The sequence below is a fragment of the Mandrillus leucophaeus genome, unplaced genomic scaffold (genome assembly GCF_000951045.1).
Source record: "Mandrillus leucophaeus isolate KB7577 unplaced genomic scaffold, Mleu.le_1.0 Scaffold496, whole genome shotgun sequence".
In the NCBI taxonomy this organism is placed as follows: domain Eukaryota; kingdom Metazoa; phylum Chordata; class Mammalia; order Primates; family Cercopithecidae; genus Mandrillus; species Mandrillus leucophaeus.
The window spans coordinates 287056-308449 of NW_012105320.1; the positions used below are offsets into that span (position 1 = coordinate 287056).

At 47.2% G+C, this 21394-nt stretch overlaps 1 protein-coding gene across 1 annotated transcript in view; it reads left to right on the top strand.

Moving 5' to 3' along the window:
• The window catches only part of THOC5 (THO complex 5), a 43372-nt gene extending 22343 nt beyond the window's left edge, over positions 1–21029 (top strand). The window contains exons 8-21 of the mRNA XM_011995714.1: positions 642–774; positions 1497–1529; positions 3378–3455; positions 3968–4008; positions 4261–4360; positions 6511–6619; positions 11194–11295; positions 12170–12266; positions 13151–13265; positions 14908–15011; positions 15158–15245; positions 17348–17463; positions 18181–18371; positions 20676–21029. Coding sequence (XP_011851104.1) covers positions 642–774; positions 1497–1529; positions 3378–3455; positions 3968–4008; positions 4261–4360; positions 6511–6619; positions 11194–11295; positions 12170–12266; positions 13151–13265; positions 14908–15011; positions 15158–15245; positions 17348–17463; positions 18181–18371; positions 20676–20739 — 1371 coding nt within the window. The 3' untranslated portion in view covers positions 20740–21029. The remainder of the gene's footprint in view (positions 1–641; positions 775–1496; positions 1530–3377; positions 3456–3967; positions 4009–4260; positions 4361–6510; positions 6620–11193; positions 11296–12169; positions 12267–13150; positions 13266–14907; positions 15012–15157; positions 15246–17347; positions 17464–18180; positions 18372–20675) is intronic.
• The last annotated feature ends 365 nt before the right edge of the window (positions 21030–21394 follow it).

The window sequence follows — 21394 nt, forward strand, 5'->3', positions numbered from 1 at the left end:
GCAACCTCCACTTCCCGGGTTCAAGTGATTCTCCTGCCTCAGCCTCCCGAGTAGCTGGGATTACAGGCATATGCTACTACGCCCAGCTAATTTTGTTTTTTTTTTAGTAGAGACAGGGTTCTCCATGTCGGTTACGCTGATCTCGATCTCCGACCTCAGGTGATCCTCCTGCCTCAGCCTTCCAAAGTGCTGGGATTATAGGCGTGAGCCACTATGCCTGGCCTGTTTATTCTTATTTGATGTTTTATTGATGGTATTGAAATGGCATCTTTTTATAATTTCTTTTTTTTTAATTGATTTTTATTTTTATGGAAATGGCATCTCATTAAGTTACCCAGGCTGCTCTTGAATTCCTGGCCTCAAGTGATCCTCCTGCCTCAGCCTCCCAAAGTGCTGGGACTACGGGCATGAGCTAGGGTACCCTGACAGTAAGTAAAATAAAACAATTTTATTTTCTTACTGTTTGTTGCTAGTATAAAGAAATATAATTTTGTTTATATTGAGCTTTTATCCACCTATTAGTTCTATTAGTTTATCATGTATCACTTTTACAAACAATGGTTTATAGTCACTCAGTAGCCACTTGTTCCTGTGTGGACTGGCTAAAAAAGGAAGAACAAAAATCTGTCTCTTGTGTGCAGGCTTCCCTTCCGGTGCAGGAGTACCTGTTTATGCCATTCGACCAGGCTCACAAGCAGTATGAGACAGCCAGGCACCTGCCGCCTCCCCTCTATGTCCTCTTTGTTCAGGCCACTGCATATGGGCAGGCCTGTGGTGAGTATGGGGGCTGGGTGAGGACGAGGGGCTGTGGGAGCAGCAGCTGTGGCCAAGTGAATCAGTTGGAAGCAGTACCTGCTCAGGAAATTTCTCAGTCCTGCCCCGAAGCCCTCAGGTGACAGAAGCTTTCTTCCCTCTGCATTGCCCAGCATGGCTGCTCTGACCAACCGGCCTAAGGCTGAATTAATACCTGATGGGTATTTCACAATGGGTGGCTTTGAGTCATTCATGAGCCTGACTGGACAGCTGTTGGGTGCAGAGCCCAGGCAGCCTATCTGGGCTCCCAGGTGCTCACCCCATCAAGGCACGCTTGGCAGTTAGATCAGTGCCTCTTGCTCTGCTTCAGGGTGGGGGTGCCTGGTGAATACAGGTCTCAGCCAGCTCTCCCAGGCTTTCACCATGCCTTGAATCAGGCTGCATGCCTTTGTTGTGGATTTCCAGGTTAGATATGTCCTCATTAAGCTTGAGGGCAGCCTGTGACTCTGCTAGGATTTTGAGAAAATTTTAGAGACCCTGCCTTTTGCCCTAATGCAGCTTTCACCCAGCACCTAAATTTTCTCCCCAACCCCACCCCACCACATCAGACAGACATATACTGCACCAGTGCTTGCTTCTCCTCCCACCGTGGGCACCAACACATTACTGTCTCTCTTCTTGTGTCTTCCTCGTCCTTCTGGTCCTCCCCTCCCCTTTGTTCTCCCTCCTGTTTCCATCATCAGCTCATATGAAATCCTCCCAGCCCCCTAGACAGGGTGAGTAATTTTCTTTTCTTTTATGTTTAAAATTGGCCTGTTCCATTCTGATGTTCCTGTAGAATGCTAATATTAAATGACTGAAAAAAATAGTCTGGCGTTTGCCAGTGACTGATGGGAGCAACTAGTTGTTTGGGGTGAAGGGTGGTGATTCACATAGGGTTGCCATAGATAAGGCAGTGGTCAGCCACTTGGGGGAAGTTTGCCATCCCTCTTTTGTGTGGCTAGGCAAACCATTTCAGGTTCTTGGGACTATCTGTACCCTTAAAAGTGGAGTTGGAAGGTGGTGGCCTGTCTGACCTCACAGCACTGGACCCTCAGAGGGGGGTCCCAAGACATCACTCAATAAGGTGTCACAGTCACACCTGGTGTATGCAACAGGCTGTTAGCTTATGTGCTGGAGAGCCAAGCTTAAGTTGAACAGACCTGGTCTTGAACCCTGGTTTATCAGCCATGTGGCTGTGATGTCTAGCTTCTCTGAGCCTTAAGTTTCCCATATAAAAATGGCTATAATAATGTATTACTCCTGTAGGGTTGTTGTGAGGATTAAATTTTTTTTTTTTTTTTCTCTGAGACGGAGTCTCGCTCTGTCGCCCAGGCTGGAGTGCAGTGGCATGATCTCGGCTCACTGCAACCTCTGCCTCCCGGGTTCAAGCAATTCTCCCTGCCTCAGCCTCCCAAGTAGCTGGGGTTACAGGCGCCCACCATTGTGCCCAGCTAATTTTTATATAGTTAGTAGAGACGGATTTCACCATGTTGGCCAGGCTGGTCTCGAACTCCTGACTTTGGGTGATCCACTCTCGTTGGCCTCCCAACCAGGCATCAGCCACCACGCCCAGCCTAAAAATTAATTTTTAATAATTTTATAATTAAAATTACAAGCATCAGCTCATTCAGTCTCCACCACCAATGGGGCAGCTACTATTTTTCTTTTTTTTTTTTTTTGAGACAGAGTCTCACTCTGTTGCCCAGGCTGCGGTGCAGTGGCATGATCTCAGTTCACAGTAACCTCCACTTCCTGGATTCAAGCAGTTCTCCTGTCTCAGCCTCCCAAGTAGCTGGGATTATAGGCACATGCCGCCACACACAGCTAATTTTTGTATTTTTAGTATAGACAGGATTTTGCCATCTTGGCCAGGCTGGTCTCAAACTCCTGACCTCAGGTGATCCACCTGCCTCGGCCTCCCAAAGTGCCGGGATTACAGGCGTGAGCCGCCGTGCCCGGCAGCTACTATTTTTCAAGTCCCCAATTCATGGATACAGAAACTGAGGCTCAGACAGTGACATAACTTTCCAGGTCATGTGTTTGGGAATTGGTTAGGTGGGGACTCAGGTCTGGGACTAGACTGCAAGATCCAAGTTCCTATTCACTGTCCTACTGCCTCCCAGTTAAGTGAGACAGTGGCAGCCATGTGCTTGGTATAGTGTAGAATAAAGAAAAAGCACTTAGGTGAGAGTCATTGTTTCTGGGATGTGGACAGGTGTGGATTTCTGGATAAGAACCTCTAAGACAATTGGCAGAGGAGTTCCATGTGGCTTTAGGCCCTCAGTTTGAATTTCTGTGCTTTGGTGTGCACCAAAAAAGAGAGGCATTCCCTGCTAGTTTCAGGTGATGTTGGTTTAGGAATTTGTACTTAAGTTGTTTGTTCTCAGTAAATGACAGAAAAAAAAGACTTAAGTGTCCCACCTTGTTTCCCTTCATCTGGAGCAAGGATTTTTGCCGTTCCACCCTTAGTCAGCAAGGAGCTGGGCAGAAGTGAGAGAAATGCAGCCCCAGAGCTGGCCTACTCGTGCTGCTTAGCACCTTTCCTCAGCAGCTTTCCGACCAGACTCTTTCTTGCCCCCCAGATAAGACGTTATCTGTGGCAATCGAAGGCAGTGTGGATGAAGCCAAGGCTCTTTTCAAGCCTCCAGAGGACTCCCAAGGTAATGTGATGGTTGGGATTCCTCCCCCAGCGACACCAAGTCACCATCCAAGGGCAGTCCTGGTCTTTGGAGAACCAGCTGGACTGGTTCTGTGTAGCAGGAAGCTTGACTTGAATGTCCTAGCATCCTGGGGTAGACAGGAAAGAGAGCTCACTTCCCGGAGTCACAAGGTGCTGCCCGTGGATTTCAGCCCTGCCACTCGCTAGCCGACTGACCCCGAAGAAGGTATTTAACATTTCAGAGCCTCAGCTTATTCATTTGTGAAAACAGATAGTAACACCTCATGTAGGATTGTTATGTGGATTAAGGTAAAGCAAGTAAGGCCTTTTTTCTTTTTTCTTCACCATGTTTTCCATACTGAATAAGAAGCAGCAAGTTAATTTATTATTTGTTATAGAGAAACTCATTTACAAAAGACAGAGTCAGGGCCCCTTTATGCCATGTGAGTTGGAGTGCTTTAGGGAGCATTTGGAGCCCCCTCACCTCTAGCTGCCTTCTCTCTGTGGCTGCAGATGACGAGAGTGACTCGGATGCTGAGGAGGAGCAGACCACGGTGAGAACCATTTTCTTTTATGGGGGCATCAAGCAGCTGCATGCACTGGGGCATGCTTGTTTGCAGGTGCCATCCTCCCTAGAAGCAGAAGAAAGAGGTTTGAAAGAAAAGGCTGCTGGGAGGGGAGTCTGGCAACCCAGCTAACTGAAGCAGCAGGTGCCAGGCAGTAGGGTTGAGGCCTGGCTGGTTGGGAGAGGGAAGGGGAGATTGGTATGACCGGTGCTCATCAGCTTGGCACTTTCCTTTGTCCAGAAACGCCGGAGACCCACGCTGGGGGTTCAGTTGGACGACAAACGCAAAGAGATGCTGAAGAGGCACCCACTGTCCGTCATGCTCGACCTGAAGTGCAAAGGTCTGGCTACACTCACCTTGTTTAGGGGAACTGTAGCACCTAAGAGTTCACCTAGCTGCAGATGCAGAGGGTCCAGGAGCCAGACGCCTATTTGCCCAACAAAGGATTCCCATTTCATGTTGCTTTGTCTTTCCTTATTGTTTTGCATGGAATTTGTTTCTTTTTGTTGTTAAGTCATAACCGTAACAACATAGCAACAAAACTCCAGTCACATAAGGCAGAAGCTTGAGAAAACCATACCTCTTTCTGAATCTGGCAAGTCAAATATCTAGAACAAGTTGCAAAAGCATACAGGTTTTGAGTAATAAGACCAACATGTTTAATTTGGTAAATATAAGTAGAACTTTGTATTCTGCAGAGTATATGTTTTGAAGTTGGTTTGTATGAAAGACTACCACATAATAAAATGTTCTAGCAGTATAAGAGCTAACAATAAAATTTAAGTTTCCCTCCCACCCCAGGTTCCTAGATACCAGTCCTAGGTCTCACCTCCAAGGGCAACCATTATTACAGACTTCTTATATATTTTCCAGAAAGATTCTTTGCACCTAGAAGCTTTTATACAAACGTATATTTATCCACTTCCCACTTCATTTTTTACACAAATGGAAGTAGGCTCTACACACTGGTTGTCTTTTTGCTGGTTGGTTGGTTGTTTTTAGAGATAGGGTGTCACTCTTGTCATCCAGTCTGGAGTGCAGTGGCATGATCACGGCTCACTATAGCTCAACCTCCTGGGCTCAATCGTTCTTCCCACCTCAGCCTCCCAGGTAGCGGGGGCTACAGGCACGTGCCACCATGCCAGTTAATTTTTGTATTTTTTTTAGAGATGAGGTTTTATCATGTTACCCAGGCTGGTCTTGAACTCCTGGGCTCAAACGATCCTCCTGCCTCAGCCTCCTAAGTAGCTGGGACTGAAGCATGCACCACCGTGGCTGACTTTGAGATAATTTTAGACTCATAGAAGACTTGCCAAAATAATATGAGTTCCTATATACTCTTCATTCAGCTTCCCTTAAAGTTACATCTTAATTATAGATGGTATGATTACCAGTGATCCACACCACTCTTAATTTCATTGGTCCAATACTGTTAACTAAGTGACAGAATTTTTTTAGTTTCTTCCTTTTTCAATTAATGTCCTTTTTATGTTCCAGGATCCAAGCCAGGGTCTCAAAGTGCATTTAGTTGCCATGCTTCTAAGTCTCCTCCAGGCAGTGACAGTTTCTCAGTCTTTCCTTGTGTTTCATGACCTTGATTAGACTTGAGATTATGGATTTTGGGGGAGAATAGCATAGATGAGATCCTTGCTATCATGTCATATCAGGGCTATCTGATATCACTGTCTTATTTCTGCTGATACTGACCTTGATCGCGTGGTTCCCATTCTATCTTGTATTTGTTAGAAGCTGTGTCACTAAGTCCAGCCCATGCTCAAGGGCAGAGAAATTAAGCCCTACCTGTTGGTGGGAAGAGTAGCAAAGAATTTGTAGGTGCTCTCTTTGCTTCTTTTTATTCACTATATTACTGTCGTGATGTTTTTTTTTTTTTCCTTCTTGACATGGAGTCTTGCTCTGTTGCCCAGGCTGGAGTGCAGTGGCATCATCTCAGCTCACTGCAAGCTCCGCCTCCTGGGTTCACGCCATTCTCCTGCCTCAGCCTCCTGAGTAGCTAGGACTACAGGCGCCCATCACTACGCCCGGCTAATTTTTTTGTATTTTTAGTAAAGACGGGGTTTCACCTTGTTAGCTAGGATGGTCTCGATCTCCTGACCTCCTGATTCGCCCGCCTCGGCCTCCCAAAGTGTTGGAATTACAGGCGTGAGCCACCGCGCCCGGCCAATTTTGTTTTTATAGTAAATGATTGTAAAAGTCTGTTTGAATTTTTCTATGATTCTGATTTTCTTTTTCTTTTTTTATTATAATTTCAACTTTTGTTTTCGATTCTGGGGGTACATGTGCCGGTTTGTTGCACTATTTTGCGTGGTCCTGAGGTTTGGGGTATGAATGATCCGTCACCCAGGTAGTGGGCATAATACCTAGTGGTTAGGTTTTCAACGCGTGACCCCGCTCCCTTGCTACTCCCTATGACTCTGTTGATTCTGCTCTGAGTGTTTGACTCATAAATTCTCTCGTCTTCCTCCCCTCCAGATGACAGCGTGCTTCACCTGACTTTCTACTACCTCATGAACCTCAACATCATGACAGTAAAAGCCAAAGTGACAACCGCCACAGAGCTGATCACCCCCATCAGTGCAGGGTACTGGGCAGGCGCTCTGGGCAGTGACATACGGGATGGGGAGGTGGTGAGAGCCTCTTTGCGGGGCTGCTCTCGGTTCCTCCCTCTGGCTCTGGAGAGGTCCACAGCTGTGTTGACTTGTCTTGTATCCAGATGGACCAGAAGTCCTGGCACATTGCTGGTATCTTAGAAAGCATTCTTTAATTTGTGAAGTCCTCTTGCTACACAGAAGATGATAGAAGTGACAACAGCATATTTGCAAATTGAGTAGGTGGGGCAGAGCACCAGCTTTTTGCTACCAGTGGAAAGTGTGTGAATAGAAAATAAGATTTGGCAGAGATTAGCAGGTTGACAAATTTAGGCCACTCTTTCCCTTTTTTCTTTCTATCCCAAGGTGCTGGGATTTTTGCTCCCCAGCGCAGCCCAAGCCCATGTCCTTATCTGGGTGGTGGGAGGACTGTGGCGGGTCCCTGTGAGAGTTTTGAGAAGAGTGAGCAGAGGCACAGTAATGACAGCCATCATCGCCTCCCCAGGAAGGCCCTGACTACAGTGTTCTTTTTTTTTATTTATATTTTTGTTGATACACAGTCTCACTATGTTGCCCAGACTGGAGGACCATGGCATGATCATAGGTCACTGTGGCCTCAAACGTCTGGGCTGTAGTGATCCTCCTACCTCAGCCTCCTGAGTAACTAGGACTACAGGTGCATGCCACCATGCCTGGCTGACTTTCTATTTTTATTTTATAGAAATGGGATCTTGCTATGTTGCCCAGGGTGGTCTTGAACTCCTGGCCTCAAGCAATCCTCCTGTCTCTGCCTCTCTCAGTGCTGGAATTCCAGGCATGAGTCACTGTACCCAGCCCAATCATGACATCCTTCTTCTGCAAACATGGGTGGGAAGAAGGGTCAAGGGGTCCTGAGGGTGAAATATCTTCCATTCACAAGAGCACTGCCCTGACCTAGTCCCACTGTCAGCTGTAGAAAGACCACTGAGGCTTAGGGAGGTATAACTCTGGTGCCTGGTGGAGCAGGGCTCTTTCCACCCCTTCCAGTTCCCCATGATGATGGTGTCTCTTGGGTTTTAGACTCTGCTCTTAAAGAGTCCACATCCCCTTCAGGCCACAGCAGCTTTGGTTGCTGTGCCTGAGAGTGTTGTTGGACCCCCGCCAGGGGTGCTCTGGATGAAACTGACCCTATTCCCATCTGACCCCAGCAGAGGGAGCCCAGGGCTTGCTTCTGAGCACCCAGTGACACTGTCCAGGGCTCTCAGTTCAGTGAGGAGCTCTAGGGCACCCAGATTGTGGTAGAGCTCATCATGAACGTTCTGCTTGTTCATTTCTTAGGTGCCCTACATGCTAATAACAGGGCTGCAGCCTGGCTTTATTGCATGCTCACCTCCAGCTCTTCACTAAGCTGTATACCTGGCCTCAGAATCTGTTTCCTCGCTCTGTGGTTGTTAATTGTAATATCCTCTGCCAGGGTGCTTGTGAAGAGTCAGGTCAAATGCTTAGCATAGATGAAGCACTTGGTAAAGGACAGCTGATTTATCATCATTGACTCTTGTAACTTTCACAATAACTCTGCGAGGTGAGTTAACTGAGGCTCTGGACAGTTAAGGGGTTGCCTCAAGGTCACAGGTAGAGAGTGGAGAATTATGATTCAAAGTCAGCGAGATCTGTGTACCACTGCTGTCATTGGCAGGTGGGCTCTGACCCCCAAACAGGGAGGAGACTTAAAAGGAGATGCCACTGTGAAACTGGGATTAGGTCTTTTAGGCCTTCAGGTGTTGTCTAGCTCATCCCCCTATTTTACAAATAGAGAAACTGAGGTCCAGGGAGCATACAACCACTTATCACAGCATTGGACTTAAAGCCCAAGACTCTGGACTGCCAGCCCAGAAGCCTTTGCTCAAATCCAGGCTGCCTTTGGCCACATGAAGACACCAACCTGGCATACAGTTTTACTGATTTATCTATTAAAACGTAAGGATATATTCTCATACTAATTCCTGGATATCGTGTACTATCGTTCTAATTTCCCCGATTTTTTCATACATTTTTTTGGGGGAAGGGGGTTTCAGATAAACAATTTTTTTTTTTTTTAATAGTTTTGTGTTTTGGATCTGGATCACGATAAGGCCCATACATTGCCAATGAGCAAAGCTTCTCTCAAGTGTCTTCTTATCAGAATGTCCTGCCGTCTTTTTTGTTTTCTCCTAAGATTCATTGTCTTGGGCTTTCCACCGTCTTTTTATTTGTTGGAGAAAATGGGTCGTTTGCTCTGTAGGTTCTACCTAGTCTGGATTTTGAGAACTACGTCCCTGTGGTATCGGATACGTTAAATGTGTTCGTCTTTCTCCCTGTATGTTCTTGTGAACGGGGAGTTGGCTTAAAGACTTGATCGGATTATATTTTTTTTGCGGTAGTGGGTTGGGTAGAGGGCAGGACTATGTCATAGTTGTTGAATACTTGCATCAAGAAGCAGAGGCTCTCTCAGTTTTTGTGATGTTACTGTCATTGACAACTGTTGCCTAGATCTGTTAATTCATTAGAGAATTTTTTTTTTTTTTTTTTTTTTTTTTTGAGACAGAGTCTCGCTCTGTCGCCCAGGCTGGAGTGCAGTGGCGCAATCTCGGCTCACTGCAAGCTCCGCCTCCCGGGTTCACGCCATTCTCCTGCCTCAGCCTCCTGAGTAGCTGGGATTACAGGCGCCCGCCACCGCGCCCGGCTAATTTTTTGTATTTTTAGAGAATTTTTAAAAATTCTACCTGACAGAGTTAATGTTTTTATTTCATTTTATTTATTTATTTATTTATTTATTTAGAGAAGGAGTCTCTCTCTGTCGCCCAGGCTGGAGTGCAGTGGTGTGATCTTGGCTCACTGCAACCTCCACCTGCCCGATTCAAATGAGTCTCCTGCCTCAGCCTCTCAAGTAGCTGAGATTACAGGCATGCGCCACCATGCCCAGCTGATTTTTGTATTTTTAGTGGAGATGGGGTTTTGCCATGTTGGCCAGGCTAGTCTTGAGAGTTAATGTTTTGTTTTTTGTTTTTTGTTTTTTTGAGGCTGAGTCTCACTCTGTTGCCCAGGCCGGAGTGCAGTGGTGCGATCTCAGCTCACTGTAACCTCCACCTCCCAGGTTCAAGCAATTCTCCTGCCTCAGTCTCCCGAGTAGCTGGGACTACAGGCTTGTGCCACCATGCTGGGCTAATTTTTGTATTTTCAGTAGAGATGGTCTCGATCTCTTGACCTCGTGATCTCCCCTCCTCGGCCTCCCAAAGTGCTGGGATTACAGGCGTGAGCCACTGCACCCGACCACTAAGGTTTTTGTAATCCCTTATTTTTTATCAAAATTTTGTAAGATTTGACTGGTTGAGAAATTTTTTTGTTTTGGTGTTATATTTTTATGACTATAAATAGCCTTTCCTTTTATGTTCATTTTTACCAAGTGCAGTTGTCTTGAGCCACATGTTGCAGATATAAATTTTGCCAAGAAGGTTTGATTCCTTCTTCAGGTTTTGTCAATTAATAACCTTCATCGTGGGCAGTTTTAGTTCTGTTTTATTTATTTACTAATAGATTGATTCAGTCTGTTGGTAATAGTCCTTAAACACTTGCTAAAAGACTGAAACGTTTTATTTGTTTTGTAGTCAGTTCTCCATTTGAGGCGGTGAAGGGGGCGAAGACCTTGGGGAACAGGGATACTCAGTGAGACAGAGTAGGAAAGAGCTGGAAGCCCGCACTGTCCCAGCGTGGAGTTCCTGAAGGCATGCTGGGGCCAAAACGCAGGATAGGCACGTGCTGCCCAAGTTGCTCCTGATGTTATTCATGGAAAGATGAGGGAGAACTCCCTTTGGTTCAGGGAAAGAATGGGCCTTGTCATCCTTTGTGATAAAATCACTACATTACCCTCCCACATTATCTCTTCTTTGCTTGTCACGTTTAATGACAAACTGTGCCCGAACCATCCCAGGTGGGTGGCAGTAGCATCACTATTTCTCTCTGCTTGTAGTGCTGGGTCACCTTGTCTCCAATGTATGTGATTGTATCTTTTTCTGGGAACGTACAGGGGGCCTTTTTCTGTGATTAGCATAAGATGTGGTCAAAGTGAGATAGACATAGCACCAAAGCTGCACACTTGTTCTCTCTGTAGCAGAAAGGAGTCTGTTCTGCTTTTATGAAAATTGAAATGATTTCTATTGCTGGTGTCATGGGACTTTGCTCCCCTGAGGTAAGGCCCTGGGCACCATATAAATCTTGAAGGGATGAGTTTTTAAAAATTAATGATTAAGAGTACTAGTCTGTTTGATCAGACAATATAAACCCACCTCCAGCACTTACTAGCAGTGTGATCTTGAACAAGCCATATCTTTTAGAGCCTTGAGTTTTTCCTCTATAAAATGGAAATGATAATCCTCCCTATAGGGTTGTAAGGATGCAATGACCTCAAGCATATAAAGGGTCTGGCCTGCAGAAAGCCTTCAATAAATGCTGGCATCAGTGAGATGTGGCATTACCATCCCGAATTGCCCAAGCTTATGTTGAAGAAAGATGTTGGCTGCATTCTCACTGTGGACTGTTTTTCCTTTTCTAGTGACTTGCTGTCTCCTGACTCAGTCCTGAGTTGCTTGTATCCTGGGGATCATGGAAAGAAAACTCCGAATCCAGCCAATCAGTATCAGTTTGATAAAGTTGGGTAAGTCAGCAGTTTCCTCTTCTCCTAGCTCTCTACTTCTGAGTTTCTCTGGTGGCTCAAGCTAAATGCTGGAGACCTGTTAGGGCCAGAGGTAACCTAGAGGATAGGAAGGGAATGCTTGTTCTTTCTTGCTTACAAGGCAAAGGGAGATCACAGAAAAGGGTGGAAGGATAAAAACTCGGAAACATGCTGGGTGTGGTGGCTCATGCCTATAATCCCAGCACTTTGGAAGGCCAAGGCGGGTGGATTCCTTGAGCTCAGGAGTTCGAGACCAGCCTGGGCAACATGGCAAAACCCTGTCTCTACAAGAAATACAAAAATTAGCCAGGCGTGGTGGCAGGCATTTGTAGTCGCAGCTACTGGGGAGGCTGAGGTGGGAGAATTGCATGAGCCCAGGAGGTTGAGGCTGCAGTGAGCCATGGTCATGCCAGTGCACTGCAGCCTGGGGAAAACAGAGCCAGACCCTGTCTCAAAACAAAAACAAAAAGAAAAACAACCCCTCTAGAAGCATAATAATATGTGATACAATAAAAATGTCTGACGTTTTAATTATCTGAGGATTAATTTTTAAAATATTTTCTAAATTGGTAGACCAATAAAGATATTAGTACACTGCCTTTGTATTTGATATTTGCTTATGAGTTGAGGCTGCAAGAAGAAAAGGAAAAAAGAGGAAAGTGAATATGAGAGAGATGAAATTCACAGTAGGGAACTGACAGAGTGGAAGGGCTCTGCCAGCAGCGTGGCTGTAAACATGGCCAAACCTGCAGGACTGGCTGGTCTGGAGGGCATGGGAGGATTGGAGGAGGGCTGTATCCTGGGACCACAGCAGAAATGACTTACAGCACAATTTTATTTATTTTCTTTTCTGCAGCATCCTGACTTTGAGCGACTATGTGCTTGAGCTAGGTCACCCCTACTTGTGGGTACAGAAGCTTGGTGGCCTCCACTTCCCCAAAGAGCAGCCCCAGGTCTGTACACTGATCTCATCTACTTGGCTGAGGAGCTTACCTCCTCTCTTCCTGTATAGACTCTAGAAAAGCCAGTCCAGGCATGGTGGCTCACACCTATAATCCCTGTACTTTGGGAGGCCGAGGCAGGTGGATCACCTGAGGTCAGGAGTTCAAGACCAGCCTGGCCAGCATGATGAAACCGCGTCTCTACTAAAAATACAAAAAAGCTGGGTGTGGTGGCACGTGCCTATAATCCCAGCTGTTCAGGAGGCTGAAGCAGGAGAATCACTTGAACCAGGGAGGTGGAGGTTGCAGTGAGCCGAGATCAAGCCACTGCACTCCAGCCTGGGCAACAAGAGCAAAACTCTGTCTCAAAAAAAAAAAAGGCCTGTCATGGCCTTTGGAGTTTTGAACTGGCAGAACGTGTCCCCTCAGAGCTGTGACCTGTCTTCTGTCCACTCAGGACACTAAAATGTCTTAGACTTACAAGAGTTTAGGTACCTTTTGCCTTTTCTCTGAGCCTAGTAGCCTTCTAGACCCAGGTAGCTTGAGTCCTTGCTCTGGGACTCATGGCTGCAGGCTCTGCTGCCCTTGTTCTTGTGTGCAGGTGCCAAATATGAGGCATGAGCAGAAATCCAGGGGGCCTGGCCCCTTAGCAGAAGCCTGCCTTTCCTCAGGAGTTGGACACAGCTTCTCAAGAACCCAGCATACTGTGTTGTTTCTGCCAGGACTCAGCATCTGGCCTGTCATAGCAGATAAACCCTGCCATGTCTAAAGTACCCATCTTGGGGCATGGATAATCCAGGCTGTTGCAGGCAGGCAGGTCCTAGGAGAGAGATGGTGCCCAGAGGAAGGGATGGGGGAGCACTCGTGTGTGTGTCTCACTGTCACTCACCTCACAGCAAACAGTGATTGCTGACCACTCGCTGAGCGCCAGCCACATGGAGACCACCATGAAACTTCTGAAGACCAGGGTGCAGTCCCGCCTGGCCCTCCACAAACAGTTTGCATCCCTAGGTAAGCTGATGATGGGGTGGTGGTTTAAGAGTCACTCAGGTAACACACGGACAACAACTTAGCCTTTTACTTAAAACTTGAATCCTGATGACAAATACAACACCTGGATTCCTGGCTTTACAGAGTGGGCATCTTGGCAGAGCCACTGGGGAGAGCTCCAGGCCTGTCCAGGCAGAGGGCTGAGCTCCCCTTAGAGCTGTCAGTGCTGTCCTGCCTCACAGAGGAGGCACAGAGCCATTGGGTAGCACAGGTTTGTGGATTGGTCAGGGGCAACTCATCCTAGGCCATGCATTGCAGATTTTGATGTGCATTCGACACATATTTAATGAGATCCTGATTCATACCTGGCACTGAGCATAGTGCTGGGAGAAGAACTGAGCACAGTGAACCCCTGCCCCTGGCTCTGTGGCTCACAGTCAGCTTATTTGAATATAGCTGTCCAGGGAGCGACTCGCATATCCGTTCTCCAAGGCCTACCGACCTGATGTTCCCTAGGGTGAGGCTGAGCCTATGTTTTCTTCTAAGCTCCCAAGTGATAATGATGAGCCACTGACTTAGGTGGTGGCATTTGGGAGTTTCTTTTAGTTTATTCACTCAGTAAATGGTTGTCACATGCTTACCATGTTCAAGGTGCTTACAGTGGCAGGGGGATGGGGTCAAGATTTTTCTGATCTAAAAGAGTCTCTGGGCCAGGCACGGTGATTCTTGCCTGTAATCACAGCACTTTGGGAGGCCAAGGCAGACAGATCTCTTGAGATCAGGAGTTCAAGACCAGCCTGCCAACATGGTAAAACCCCGTCTCTACTAAAAATACAAAAATTAGCTGGGCATGGTGGCGTGCACCTGTATTCCAGCTACTCAGGAGGCTGAAGCAGAGAATTGCTTGAACCTGAGAGGTGGAGGCTGCAGTGAGCCAAGATTCCAGCCTGGGCAACAAAGTGAGACTCCATCTCAAAATAAAAAGTAAAAAAATAAATGAAAAAAAGAGTCTCTGTCAGGAAAGGCATTGGGTTTCCAGGACACATCTGGAGACCACTCCCCACCAGTTCTTGGACTCCACATGGCTGCTGATCTCTCCAGAGCACCGATGTTTGTCCATGGGGCCTTGCTCCCCATCAGCATTGCTGAGTTTGTTGTCCCAAGGTTGGGAGCTTGTCATTTTGGACAGCGCTTACTATGTTGGCCGTATTTGCTTATTGAAATGCCAGCAGGAATTTACCCTGGAGCAGTTCTCTGGCTCTTCTCCCTGACACACAACTCTTCAGTTGTTTCCTCCATCAAGGTCAGCTATGAAAATGCAGGCCTCTAGGCTGTTTGATCTAATTAACAGTCAACTGCTGCAGGGGCATCCTCCCTAGTTCTGACTGCAGGGGTTTTTCTTTGGCAGGCTATCATTTGCATTAAAGAGAAAGCACCGTAAATGCTGGCACTGGATCTGGCCACAAGCACACAGGACTGGGTGAAGGTCAGGTTGACATGCTTGCATTCCTGGCACATGTTGACCTGGGTACTTGAGTGCGAGGTGTACCAGGATAGCTGGCCGGGCCATCTGAGCCCTTCAGAGAGCCCCAGGAGGATGCCAGTTACCTATCTGTGGCACCTGATTTCTACCTGTGACGTCACCTGTCTTGCTCTCTTTTAGAACATGGCATTGTGCCAGTTACCAGTGATTGCCAGTACCTCTTCCCTGCCAAGGTTGTCTCTCGCCTGGTGAAATGGGTGACAGTTGCCCATGAGGATTACATGGTAGGTGAAGGAGTGAAAAGTTACCCTTACTGTCCTGAGGAATGCAGGACCATGTCACCTTCCAGCTCCTGCCACGTGATTGGAAGGGCAGGGGATTTAACTAGAGGAGCCAGTAGTTCACTTCTTGTCTGTGGTACCTCTTCTAGGAGCTGCATTTCACCAAAGACATTGTGGATGCGGGACTGGCTGGGGACACCAATCTCTACTACATGGCACTCATCGAAAGGGGCACAGGTAATTGCTCTGGTGATTACAGGGGTTCTAGACAAAGGGCGCTGCCAAGAATCAAACACTCTTGGGGGTTGCCCAAAGAAAGCAGAAGATCCTGGAATCCTGCTGCAAGGACTTAACAGATAATAATGATCGTGAGAGCCTGTTCAGCAAGGACTCATTCTGCAACACAGTCACACACACGCTCTGTCTCACTGAACCCTCACTACAGTCCTAGGGGTGGTGCTGTCATTTCCATTTTACTGGGGAGGAAATTCGGGCTTAGTTACAAGCCCAGTCTGAGCGCTGAGCCTGAGCTCTTTGCTCTTTCCTTCACCGCTCTCTACACCAGACATCTCCTCTTTCTCCCTCTTCATAGCAGGGCTGAGGGGTCACTCTCAGGTTGTAAAGGGCAGGGTCACAGGGCCTCCCTCCCTCTTCTGCAGTCCCTGTTCTCACTTCAGAGGCATTGAAAGCTCTGATTCTTCACACCTCTTCTGGCATCCAACTCTGCCAGGGTTCCCTGCTGAAGTCCTGGGATGCTGTGTTTCGGCTGTTCTGCTGTTGTCCCACTCAAGGCGCGGCAAACCTGGCACTGCCTGTGGGATCTGACACCACCAAGACTTGGTGCTGAGCTGAGGAAGTTGTCTGTAGTTCTAAGACAGTTCCAGAACTGTAAGGAAAGTTGAACTCTTTGGTTTCAGAGTTTCTGTCCTCACTACCCCACTTGCTTCTCTTTCTATTCTTCCTGTCTTCTAAAAAAACATTCTGAAGAAGCTGAATTATTTCAGATACGGTTGAGGCCTCCCTATCCCACTTTATTCCCTTTCTCCTAATAGGTGACCACTATTTGGATTTTATACATTTGCTTTCCATCCTTTCCCCACCACACACTTTTTTTTTTTTTTGAGACGGAGTCTTGCTCTGTCACCCAGGCTGGAGTGCAGTGGCGCAATCTCGGCTCACTGCAAGCTCCACCCCCCGGGTTCACGCCATTCTCCTGCCTCAGCCTCCTGAGTAACTGGGACTACAGTCACCTGCCACCACACTTGGCTAATTTTTTGTATTTTTAGTAGAGACAGGGTTTCACCATGTTAGCCAGGATGGTCTCGATCTCCTGACCTTGTGATCCACCCGCCTCGGCCTCCCACAGTGCTGGGATTATAGGCATGAGCCACCACGCCTGGCCACAACCTTTTAGTTAATATTCTGACTGTTAGGGAAGAATTATGTTAACCTCTCCTCTCCTCTCCTCTGTTACTTGAATAACTAGTGGTCAGAGAGTTAAACTCTCCCCTGCAAAAAATAACTAAAAAGAAGTGGCAAACCTATCCCATTTGAGAACGTAAATATCCTCCTGTTGAAAAAGGCAAAGGCTTTCACCAGAGAAAAAATGAGTATGTTCAAAAACACAAATATTTTGTTTAATAATTATGAACACAGCTTTGGTATCAGCCAGTTCTGGTTAAACTCAGCACTGCTACTTTCCAATTATTTGATGGTGGAAAGTTTCTGTCAGAGCCTGTTTCTTTATGTGTAAAATGAAGATGATGATAATAGTACCTAACTCATAGAATTACTGTTAGGATGAAATAAAATGTGTCTAGAGGGTTTACCACAGTGCCTGGGATACAGTAAGGACTCTACATGTTGGCTAGTATAAAGAATTTTGTGTAACAAAGTATGTAAAAATCAAATGAAAATAGAGAAAATGTATTTGATGTAACAGTTGATACACAATATTGTTGAAAAATTAGATAGTAAGCTTTCACATGGAGAAATCCTTAGCTTGCTGGCAAATAAAGAAATGACAATTAAACTTCTATCAAAGTAGCAAATAGAACACATGGAGAAAGCTAAGGTGGACTAGACTCTGGGGAGTGCACAGCTTTGTGGCACAGTAAATATGTCAGAGTCCTTGGAGAGACCAATTATAGGACCTCACATTCTGCAAGCTGGCAATTCTACTTAGGACATTTTAGAACAGTTGGTACCAGAATGTGCTCTGCAGCATTCAGATTAATAGGAGACATCTGAGCTGGCCTCAGGGGTGCAGTGGGGAGGCTGCCATGGCTGGTAAGCTGGGTCTTAGAACTGAGCCTTCCTCCTCTCTCCTCTCTTCCCAGCCAAACTGCAGGCCGCTGTGGTGTTGAATCCTGGCTACTCCTCCATCCCACCTGTTTTCCAGCTCTGTTTGAACTGGAAAGGGGAGAAAACCAACAGCAATGATGACAACATTCGGGTAAGACCCAGCTGGGGATGACGGGAGGAGCAGGTAAAGCTCCCGGGGGAGGTGGCCGTGGCAGAACCCACTGCAGCTGAAGGCTTGGGCACTGCCTTAATTCCCAAAACAGAAGGTTGTGCCAGGATTTGCAGAATTTGCTGGAGCTTGTGTGGTGTAATAGAGGAAAGAGCCCAGACCTACTTGCCTACCTTGGGGTTCGCAGGTTTCCCCATTTAGAGAGTAAGAAGAAATACCTACTTGAAAGATTATTGGCTTGGGCTCCTATAAAAAAATGTGAATAAGCTCTGAAGCATTATAGAAGCACTGGAATGACGTGAAGAATGACATCGTTGTACCTGTTAATCAGCATTGTAGCTGTTAATCAGCGTTGCAGCTGTTAAGTAGCAGCCTGTGGCAGCTACTAAATCAAACGTGCCATGGAACACGTTTTTAACCAACATCTTCTGACTTAGGTCTTATTTTGAGACTCTTTCCCTGCACACCTCTGTTTTCCTGGCTGTGGGCATACGAGGCAGGGAAAGTTACGGGTCAAAATTAGGAAGACCTCATTGCCTTGATGAGGGGGCCTCAGGACAAGCCAGTCTAGCTTGATCTGATGGCCCAGCTCCTACAGAGGCATCAGCCCTCAGGCCCATCCAGGAATGGAAGCCCGGCCATTGTGGTCCCCCAAATGCAGAAAGGTAGTGCTGAGATGCTGGCTTTCCCACCGCACAGGCCATGGAGGGTGAAGTCAATGTGTGCTACAAGGAGCTGTGTGGCCCTTGGCCCAGCCACCAGCTGTTGACCAACCAGCTGCAGCGGCTGTGTGTGCTGCTGGATGTTTACCTGGAGACCGAGAGCCATGACGACAGTGTGGAGGGGCCCAAGGAATTTCCCCAGGAGAAGATGTGTCTGCGGCTCTTCAGGTGAGGGGAGGTCTGGGGCTCTGGTGACTTCTCACAGTGATGTGGGGCAGAGATCAGAGCCACATTTTCTGGGGAGAGCTTGCTTCTTCCTGAAACTTCCCCTTCAAGCCTGTGCCTGTCACCCTGGTCCACCTGTTTTTCACCAACACCTCCTGAAGGTGGGTCACCCAACCACATAAACAATGCCAGGTATAGGCCAAGAGGATTTGGCTGAACTTTATTTTCTATACTTTCCGTGGAAAACAATAGAGTTTGTTTGCTTTTTGCTGTCCAAATAAGCTTTTTAAACTGTGTGCATGCTCGCCTGTACCCAGGGAGTCTGCTGTGGTCTTTCTAGGGTACTGTCCTGTCAGTGAGAACCGCAGCTTAGGCAGTCAGGTGGCACAGAAGGAACCAGCCTCGAAGTAAGACAGGAGTGCAAATCTCTGTTTTGCTGCTGACCTTAGAAGAGTCACTTCTGCCTAGCTCTGAGCCCTCCCCCCACTTTTTTTTTTCTTTTCTTTTCTTTGAGACAGGGTCTTACTCTCTTGCCCAGACTGGAGTGCAACAGCACGATCATAGCCCACTGCAGCCTTGCAGTCTTGACCTCCAGGGCTTAAACGATCCTCCCGCCTCAGCCTCCCTAGTAGCTGGGACCACAGGCAGGCACTGCCACACCCAACTAATTTTTAAATGTTTTTATAGAGATGAGGTTTCACCATATTAGCCAGGCTGGTCTCAAACTCCTAGGTTGAAGTGATCAGCTTGCCTCAGCCTCCCAAAGTGCTGGGATTACAGGCGTGAGCCATTGCGCCCGACTGCCATTTTCTGAAGAGTGAAGTGGTGGAAGTAATACCTTCTAGCTCATGATGCTTCAGAAGTAATTCATGTAAAGCTTCCTGGCACAAGACTGGGACTTGGAAAATGCCAGCAGTTCCTGACAGCTTGGTACTCAGAGTGCCTGGGCTCATGGCACTTCCAGCTCCTTTTCCTTTCTCTTTCGTTTTGGGTCTTTTATTTCCCTTTCATTCCCTAACTCATGTTCTTTTAAGAGTCAGTTTCAGAACTGCAGATTTCACTGCTCAGGCATCCCTTCCCTTCTGAGTGAGGTTGGGGAGGAGCAGTGTTTGGGAAGAAGAGTGATAATCTGTTTCTAATCAGTTTCTAATCAGGACATCCCTCCTTGTTCCCTGTCAGTCTAAACAGTGCCTTACCTCTCCCTCACCTTGTTCTCAGACAGCCAGTTCCAGCCCCTAGAAGCAGTCCCAGCATCCTCTCACCTCATCTGACACCTCCACTGGCCTGGTTCATTGTGTTGTCTCATAATAACGAGTTCCAGCTCTGAGTGGCTGCTGGGAGGTGGAGCTGGTGGCCAGATGCTGGCACCTTCTAGGACTTGCTCTCCCTAGAGGGCTTGTGTGAGACCTCAGCTCTTCCCACCTGCCCAGCCCACTTTAACACATTTCCAGGGTGGGAACTCACATGGCTGGCATTTATTTCCACTTCTCCAGTGGTTCCCAAAGGACCCATTTCTTTTTTTTTTTCTTTTTTTTTTTTTTGAGACGGAGTCTTACTCTGTCACCCAGGCTGGAGTGTAGTAGCATGATCTCGGCTCACTGCAACCTCCGCCTCCCAGCCAAAGGACCCCATTCTTGAAGGGCTTTGTCGTGTCTCCAGGCTGAGCTCCTCTGTCCACATTCTGAGAAGGTGCTCCTTCAGTGACTCAGATCCAGTTAACTCTATGGCTGGTAGATGTGAGAGGCAAGGCTCTCCGGCCAGGATGCAGAGTGCTGGCATGGGCAGCAAGAGACCTGAGGCCAGGAGTTCCACCGGCCTGGCCAACATGGCGAAACCTAAACTAAACCTCAACCTAAACCCAGGCGTGGTGGTGCATGCCTGTAATCCCAGCTACTTGGGAGGCTGAGGCACGAAAATCCCTTGAACCCAGGAGGCAGGGGTTGCAGTGAGCTGAGATCGTGCCACTGCATTCCAGCCTGGGCGATACAGAGACTCCGTCTCAAAAAAAAAAAAAAAAAAAAGGAACAATCCTAAAAAGTGAGGGCACCCAAAGCTATGTCCCTGAAGTGCCACTGTCAGTGAGGGCCTTTCCAAGTTTGTGTTCACTCATTAGCAAGCACAAAAAGACATTTTTACAAAAATGGTATCTCACCTTATATGTTGTTCTGCTGTATGCTTTTCTCACAACATTCTGTGTCATATAACTCTGCCTCTTTTTTTTTTTTTTCCCTTGTGTGAATGAACCATAATTTATTTTATCAGCCTGGAAGGTGTGTTATTAACTACTCCGTTCTCCTATTTCTCTAGGGGTCCCAGCAGGATGAAGCCATTTAAATACAACCATCCTCAGGGATTCTTCAGCCATCGCTGACCTCCCGCCCAGCCTGTTGTTTCCCCCAAGGCCTCACCCTGAGTACTGGGCTTCTGCTTTCTGCTGTGGCCTACATGTGACTCTTGATATTCTCTAAAGACTCCAGCCGATTAAAAAGCGTCACCTGACCAGTGGCCTTTGTCTGTGGTTCCTTGCTGGGTGGCTTTGCAGTCTGGAAGGGCAGGTGGGAGCTGTGACACAGTGTGAAAAAGCATTTGTAGAGAGACTTTTTCTCAGCAGCCAAGAAAAGCAGAGTGGAAAAAGATTCCAATTCTGCAGAGAGATGCTCACCTCTTGTCTACGCACACCCTATTTCTGCTTTGGGGAGTGAGGTCCTCATGATCTTGGTATTTATTATCCCAGGTTCCTGCTGTTAAGAGGTGGTAGGAGAAGCCAAAGGCAGCAGAGCACAAAAAGCAAAAGCTGTTCCCTCCCCACCTGCTCTTCCCATTATCCCTGTCAGGGTTGCCGATGGACAAATTGTCTCTGATTGGCTGTTATAAATGCCTGACAGTGCAGTGTAAACAGAAGACAAATTCAGTTGATCCTTGAACAACTCAGGGATTAGGGGCACCGTAACACTCCCTGCCCTGCACAGTTGAAAAATCTGTGTATAACTTTTGACTCCGTAAAAACTTAACTAATAGCCTGCTGT